This window comes from Henckelia pumila, chromosome 1 (genome assembly GCF_033568475.1).
Source record: "Henckelia pumila isolate YLH828 chromosome 1, ASM3356847v2, whole genome shotgun sequence".
NCBI classification, from domain to species: Eukaryota; Viridiplantae; Streptophyta; class Magnoliopsida; order Lamiales; family Gesneriaceae; genus Henckelia; species Henckelia pumila.
In genome coordinates, this window is record NC_133120.1 from 94,462,201 (window position 1) to 94,470,469 (window position 8,269).

Sequence of the window (8,269 nt, forward strand, 5' to 3'; positions counted from 1 at the left end):
GTATTAGTTAAATCAAATTAACCCACGGAATGAATTCAAAAACTGATCAGTTCGGTTAATTCAGATATTTGATTTTAGTTCTAAAAAATTTCGATTAATTCAGCTCGATTATTGGTTTTAATTAAAAAAAATTGGTTAACTAAATTAACGGATTATAAATAATTTATATTTTGATTTTTTTAGACTTTACATATAATTTATTATACTTTAAAATATTTATATATTTAATATTTTTCTATTTTTAATTTGTCTAACTATAATGTGTTTTATTATGATAAAAAAATCTAATATTCAATTATTAATTAAATTTAATTTCCAATGTTTAGAAAACAAATCGATTAATTTGATTTTTTTAACTTTAGATATAATTTATGATATTTTTAACTGTTTATATATATTTAATATCGTACTTCATTTTTATTATTTTTTTCAAGCATAATAAAATTATATAAGAAAATAAAAAGATACAAAAATGATTTAAAATGTATAATAAAAAAAGATAAAATAGAGAAAAAAAAATTGCAAAAAAATCCCAAAATTTTGAATAAAAATAAATAATATAACTAAATTTTTAAATAAAAAAAAAAAAGAAAATTTGGCTGTGGGGGGTAAACGTTGCCGTTTTACCCCCCACAGCATCCCCTACTGTGGCTAAGCCACAGTAGGGGATCCAATTCCCAATGTTTGTCCAAAAAATGTTAAGAGGAAAGCTAATTTATATACATGCATTAAGACAAAAGTTTCTCGAACATCTCCACAATTGATTTTTCATGGTTCTTTGCTATTTACAATAAGGTCTCAAGAAATGAGAGGACTGCCATACTAGCTGCCCAAACATCATCATCGGATACATGCTCGGATGGGGAATGACTCACACCCCCACGACAACGCACAAAAAGCATCCCAACCTGTAAAAATTATACCATAACCAACAACGCTATCACACCAAAAATTACCATCAAAATGGGAAGCTTCTTACCTTTGTTAGATGAGACATGGCCATTGCGTCATGTCCTGCTCCACTCATTAATACAGGAACATCATCTGGATTCTCATCACTCATTCGTTTCAAAGCAGCAAAAGCTGCTGATTTTAGTTTGGAACTCAAACCAGGATCGCAGATCACTCCATTAGCATCATGCTGAAATGATCCAAACTTTAAATGAGCCATAATTTACAACTTGGTACAAGTATCAAGAAATTTGAGGACCCAAATCTCTCACCTTCCGTTCAATAGCACATAGGACTGAACGCCTATCACATATTCGGTGCATTCTGTTTGACACTTCATAGATAATAGCTTCTCGTCCTAGGTCATCCATAGCACGAATATCAACAGTAAAGGTTACCTATGAAAAAGTAAAATAAATAATATCTCATTTTCCTAAAATTAATCAGAGGTGAGTTTTCAGGGCCTATACCTGCCCAGGAATTACATTACTTGCGCTTGGCCATGTTGAAATTTCTCCAACAGTACAAACAAGGGATCCTGCAAGAGTTTGTACAGTAGATGATGTGCACTGACCATCATAGGACAAGTAATGCTCAGGTTGTTTACAAAGACTTTCCAGCAACACAATCAGTTCAGCAGCTGCAGCCAGAGGATCCTGCCGCATGGTCATAGGGACCGTTCCTGCATGCCCTTGTGAACCTTTCACAGTTACCTATAAAATCATGAAACTTCACTCAAAACCAGAGGAAACGTGGAAGATGGTTTCAAAAGTATGTCAAGGTTATTCACCATATGGTTAAAAAATTAATGAAATGCGACCAAAGTCCTTGCTTTTAGACATGCCGATCGGGAATTATATTACACGGGCTAAAATGTATTTGAGTTTACACTTGCTAGAGTATGTTTTGTGGTTCTTAGTTTACAATAGCTAATAACTGAAATTAGTAGAGGGAATCTGTGTTAAAGAATACTTAGTACCCTCATCCGGGTTTGCCCTGCAATGCCTTTCACCAAACCAAGAGGAAGACCAACAGTCTCCAGTACAGGCCCCTGTTCAATGTGAAGCTGTGACACAAAATATGAATCACAGAATCAGGATGACATCTTATGTATTTCACAATTGTTAAAATATGGCGTCAAAGGGGAGTCGTCTGCTAAGGTGCAATACTTGGCCTACCTCAATATATCCCCAGACAGATTCTGGGTCATATTTGAGCTGCAAAAAATTTTCCTCAGTAATCTCAATTGAATTCTTTCTCAAAGCACCTTGCACTGTCACACCGCTGAGAAAATTGTTTATTAGTCAGACAGCACTTCACCACATTTTCAAGCAAACATAATTTTGTAAACCTCTTATCATGTGCATGCAGAGTTGAAGCAGGTAGTATGCCCGCAATTGCTGCACTTCCTAAGAAGGTAGATTGGAACCTAACCCCTTCCTCATCACTAAATGCAATAACCTGAAAAAAATATATCAAAAGATAGAAAGAGATTGTCACTTTCATAAAGATTATCTGAACATGCCACCACACTGTGTTCAATAATGATGTTTCATATAAACAATGTCACCTCCACTGGCCTCCTAAGTTTTCCAAGCATTCCAGTTATGTTCAACACCTTCATTGCCATTATTGGAGTGATAATTCCCAATGCACCATCAAACATTCCAGCATCGATAACCGTATCCTATAAAAGACAAAAGTATACTTCGACTTAACTTCGTTTGGCCTTCTATGATTTGATCAGAAATAGTTCATATGAGACATAAACATATTTTATTATAGAAATGTTAACCAAATGAGAGCCGACTATCAGCACTTTCTCACTTGGGTTCATTCCATCAATTCGACCATGGACGTTGCCCATTTCATCTGTCCATCTAGAAAAAAAAGTGATGTCATTCAAGTCTTTTGAACATCATAACATTCAATATTTGACGTTTGAGAGCTCACGTCTTTAAGCCAGCCTCCTCCATCCATACACGGATGAGATTTCCAGCTCTCACAGAAGCTGGGGATTGGAAAGTTCTCTCAAGATATTCCTCTGCATCACTTACCTGGCACGTCAAAAGCCATAATATCTTGTTTTTATTATGTTTCATTTTCAGCCATAATATCTTGATAACCAGGAAGTACAAGATATTTAGTCACTTACAATATCTAAGCTGAGCATTTACAGGATACCGTTTTTATCTGAGCAATAGATGGTGCATGATACCATGTCATATAAAAATGCCAGATCATAAACAACTAAACAAGTTTTGTAGATCATAAACAAGTTTTACCAGATCATGTGTATTCATAGTGTTTTAGCATGTAATACAGCACAGTGAGGTTCAATAATGTACCTTTCCAAGCTCAATGAGTCTTGCCACAGCCTCATCCCTAAGTACATCTCGATGCAGATGGTTTGTATCTTCTGCATGTTTAAGATATACATTGTGAGTTGAAAGAGTGTTCAGTGAATAATTCTATAACTAACACATGTTGCTTACAAAACTATAGGCTGCATATGGTAGGTCCGTTTACCAGTAACATAACCATGTTTTATGGGCTTTTTTTTTTTAAAAAAAGGACAAATAACAACTGGAAAGTGAATAATAACCATGTTTTATGGGCATTTTTTTTTTTAAAAAAAGGACAAAGATAACAACTGGAAAGTGAATAAGGAAAGATTCACTGGATCAGATCATCAGAGGCACAAAAGAAAAAGGAATCGTTACAAAGTTTAACTACAGCAGAACTCTAATTCCTTTATATATACTTGCGACTTGTTAGAGATAACAGTCCCAACTTATGAAATACAGCGACAAAATGATGAAAAAAGAGTTATCTGTAATGATGCAAGTTGAGTGTATGACATGTATACATATAAAAAATAATTTGCAATCTAAAAGGTGACCGAAGAATGAGGGCCCCAGTTTCAATTTTTTACATACATATCATGGAACATCCAAAGAGGGTCTAAATCATATAATGGCATTTTAAATTTAAACAGAGCAGAGTAAACGAAAAAATGGCCTGAAACAGCATAAAAAATAGAGTGTTCGGTGTTCTCGCAGTAAAAACTCGAGCAATGTAACGGCATCGACCACAACGATAGAGGTCAGCAATTCATTAAATAAATCGAATAAATGGATCAGGAATTCCTTAAAGTGCCTTTCTGAAGTAGAAGAAGAAGAAGAAAAGATTACCAGAGAACTCGTTGGCTGAGGACAAGGCACGAGGGAAAGCTAGCGTTACTACCAAAGAAGATACGAGCCAGAGAGAAGAAATGGAATGCACGCAAAATCGCAGGTCCGCCATGGCCGCGAGTTGAAGGTGACGAAACGAAAAGAGAAAGAAGAAGTGGATTTTGTGGTAATGGCCGCCAGCACTTTGTGGTTGCGGCCACACTGTGAATTTCGGGCAATTGGGCCATACCAGCCTAACTTTAATACATTTTTTTATATCGTATTTATTAGGGGTGTTCAAACTTCGGATAAAACCGAAAAAACCGGAAATCCAAATCGGAAAAACCAAACACCAAATCGAACCGAAAATCGAAATTTGAAATTCGGATATAAATGTTAAAACTGAAATTTATTTGGTTCGATTTCTGATTATATATCTCAAAACCGAACCGACCGAAAAAACTAAAATTTTATTAAATTAATAAATTTATTTATATAATTTTTTATATTATATATTTTTTGAGACGATACCTAGTGAATAAAGAATCATTTTTAATAATTTTTAGTTGATTGTTGTTTATTTAAGTCATTTAAACTTTGAATTTAAATATTTTACAAAAAAATCATTTAAAAGATAACATATTATATTTTAAAATATATTTATAATATTAATTAAAATAATTATATCAAAACCGAAATAATCGACCGAAATAACCGAACCGATTTAGTAAAAAACCAAACCGAACCGAAGGAAAATGGTTCGGATATCGGATTATATATTTCTAAAATCGAAAACCGGAAAAATCGAAATAAAAAACCGAAAACCGGACCGAACCGACCGATGAACACCCCTAGTATTTATATATCCATGTTACCCCACGTCGTCCGCTTAATCCTCCAAGACATAATAAATCAATTTTTGCCCATGAACTATTTGTGTCAATGGATTAGTTCGATCTACCACTAAAACGCGGGTTTTAGTGGTTTTGGGTTTTTTTTTTTCATCACTAAAACTCACGATCGCGGACGAAATGGTGAAAAATGATTGGACAGCTGAAAATTCATATATATATATATATGAAATTATCTTTCTAAATTTATATGGAATATATTAACGGAAAGATCTTCTTATTAGTATAATTTTATAATTGCATGTATATTACACATAATAATAATAATACGTGTATATATAACATTTTTCTTTTCTTATTGAACCCATTAAGTTGCAATTGTGATTCAATTTTACTTCTTTCTCATTTGAATATTGATACCCATTATATAAGTTGCAATTGTGATTCTATTTTACTTCTTTCTCATTTGAATATTAATATAATATTAGAAAATGACATACTTCTTATTGAAAAATTCTGATGTAACGTCGGATACGAGCTTTCGAAGAAAAATAATTAATTTTTTTTTAAAAAAAATATAAGGTGATATATTAATTAGACAATGACTTGAGATAACATGAATTTATTATTTTTTTTAAAAGTACACACAGAAATATAATTTTCTCGCATTTGATTGAAAATTAACATTTAATGACATATAAAATAAAAGCAATTCGTTCGAAAGTGGGCTAAAAAGTTCCCTTTGTATCTATATAAATAAAGATAATCAGGTTTATTACACGCATTATACATATTAATTAAAACATTTTAGAAATCTGTTGATGCATATGTGATTAGATAGCACCGTGTCCCATTCATGTTTGGCAAATGTCACGGGACACCGTTATATATATATATATATATATATATATATATATATATATTATTTCACTATATTTATTGATACTTACCGTTGAGACAAGAACAAAACATTAAAAAAACCGTCCACAAGTGACAACATTCAAGGGTATAGGCGAGTTGGTAAAACCTAAAGAGATGTGGGAAGAAATTCTCCAGCGTTATTGGTTCGATTCTCGTATGGAGCATATTTTCTACTAAAATATTGTGAAGATATGCTCTGAGGGTTGACCATGGTGTCCCTTTTTTAAGATCATGTCAACTTTTATATTGAGAACCTACACAAATATGCATGTTTTACTTCTCCGCAAATAAATATTCATATAAAATTAATATAATCTTTAAATAGCTTTTTTTTAATTTGATTGCATAGCTGCTATATATATTTTTTAAAATAAAGTTGATTTATTCCTTTTTGTTTTGTTCTTACGGAACTATATATATACGAACATATCATTGACACAATATTATAAACTCTTAGGCACCGTTTGGTACAAATAATAGGATAAGTGTATGATATATAATACAAAGACAACTAATGGATAATTAAGATGGTTGGATAGAGTATTGAATGTTTGGTATCATTTTGACATGGGTGATTAAATTTGTGTATTTGATTGAAATGACAAAATTGCCTATATCATAACAAATCATTATTTTTGTGCTGTTTAGATTGTTATAAATACTTGTAAATTTTAGAAATCTTTTTTCCTCACACGCGCACACAATTTATTTATTTACACTAGTCCTTATTATAAGTTAATTAATTTATATTTTTTAAAAAATAATTGATGCTCGTATTTAAAAATATACTCAAATATTTACACTTGTAATTATTTCTCAATGTTTAATTTTTTTTCAAAAATCAAACAGAATATATTATTATTTTTTAAAACTAAAATAGAGAATAACACAACAAAGAGACAACAATTTTCAAACCAAATAGTAACATTCTTCTGGTGAGTCAAACAACCAAGATAAAAATTCAATGGTCAGTAGCATTAGATTTTAAAAACCAAAGCAATGAACATATCTAGGAATCCCACTGTCAAAAACAATAAACCATAGTTTTCAACATCAAACCTCATAAGATAACTACTAGTAAGGTGCAAAACATCACAGCATAGTCTAGCGAATATATATCGAACTTACTCTTTCTTCAAAAGTTGTTTGACCATTGAGTTTCGGCCCTCGTCAGGTAAACTAAAGAAAAGTGTCAATTTCTTCGGATTTTCCACTAGCTTGTCAGCTACAAACACTTTCTCATCCACTGTCATTGATGGAATTTTTCCCAAGTCACCGAACACATTTTTAGTTGTGTTGTCTCTGATGTCTTTAACACGAACGGCAACACGGGGACATGCAACAACGATGGTTGGAAACCTTGCTTCAGAATTCTTCAAAATCTTCACTCGAATTCTTCAGAGTATGCGCAGAGTAGTTTTCGTCTGAAGCCTCACTTTTCTTGTGCGTGGAAATCCCCTTTTATAGATAATCATCCAAGCTTTGAAGATTTCCTTAGATAGAGTCCTACAAGAATATGTAACAACCTTTTAGTAGGAAATAAAATCTATCAATACATGGAAATCAAATCATGATAATATCAAATTATATTTTATCAAATAATCACATTATGACGATATGATTTAAATTTTGGCAAATATATCTTTAACATATACGAGATATACATGGAATATTTACCAAATAATCTATCTTGTCTAGAAAGCAAAATCTTCTAATTTCCAATTAATTGGGGCCAAAATATACAAGGAATAAAATTCCTTTCAATCTCCCCCTTTTTGCTTTCTGGACAACACAATGCACAAGTATGAGATACTTATAAACTCCCCCTGAGTTAAAAACTCTTCTCCCCCTGAATTTTAAAGTCTCCCCCTGAAGTGTTGTCCCTCATGTCGTAACACGGTGGATAACATGAGCAAATACCCATGAGATTCTTTAATTCGAATATCAGAGCATAAGTGGGGTAGAAGATGTTAGTCTAGTTAACACATATATGAGCAATTAAGGCACGTAACTAGAACGAATAAAAACAGTTATATTAAAATCAGAATGAAGCAAATAAAATAAAGAAAGGATAAGAGAAGAAACAAAATCTAAATTTGACCACTATCAGAGCTATCTTGATTAAAGGCTTCATTCTCACCATCCTTAGTCCCAGATAGAACAGCTTCATCTTCATCTTGTGCACTATCTCCCCCTGTTTGGCCAGAAATGCCAAGTTGTCGCCGACAATCAGCCAAGACCGTGCTATAGAAGGCAATGTCTTCCTGAGCTTGAGCAATCTTTTCCTCGGCACGAGTCATCAGCAGCTGAATGGTGGCAGTGGTGAATTCCAGAGAGGTAGGAGTAGGCACTGTTTCTTCAGTGTTGTCTCCG

The 8,269-nt window shown here is 32.7% G+C and overlaps 1 protein-coding gene across 2 annotated transcripts; it reads right to left on the reverse strand.

The window, feature by feature from the left end:
• Positions 1-698: 698 nt before the first annotated feature.
• LOC140892626 (allantoate deiminase 2) lies at positions 699-4,356 on the reverse strand. 2 transcript variants are annotated; one of them, XM_073301580.1, is made up of 13 exons: positions 4,146-4,193; positions 3,300-3,370; positions 3,107-3,144; positions 2,905-3,008; positions 2,747-2,831; positions 2,522-2,638; positions 2,303-2,412; positions 2,130-2,235; positions 1,931-2,017; positions 1,422-1,664; positions 1,224-1,349; positions 980-1,141; positions 699-908 (listed from the first exon to the last, which is right to left on the reverse strand). In XM_073301580.1, the coding sequence occupies exons 3-13, from the start codon at positions 3,122-3,124 to the stop codon at positions 786-788; spliced, it is 1,281 nt and encodes a 426-aa protein (XP_073157681.1). In that variant the 5' UTR covers positions 3,125-3,144; positions 3,300-3,370; positions 4,146-4,193; the 3' UTR covers positions 699-785. The 2 variants fall into 2 exon arrangements, with proteins under 2 accessions (XP_073157681.1, XP_073157674.1); XM_073301573.1 differs by lacking the exon at positions 3,107-3,144 and having other exon boundaries at positions 4,146-4,356.
• Positions 4,357-8,269: the final 3,913 nt, after the last annotated feature.

Coding starts and splice junctions, on each gene's coding strand:
- LOC140892626 (XM_073301573.1), bottom strand. CDS start 4,257: ATGGCGGACCTGCGATTTTGCGTGCATTCCATTTCTTCTCTCTGGCTC. Junction 2,413..2,521: donor AACTTAGGAGGCCAGTGGAG/GTGACATTGTTT, acceptor TATTTTTTTCAG/GTTATTGCATTTAGTGATGA. Junction 2,018..2,129: donor CTGTCTGGGGATATATTGAG/GTAGGCCAAGTA, acceptor TTTGTGTCACAG/CTTCACATTGAACAGGGGCC.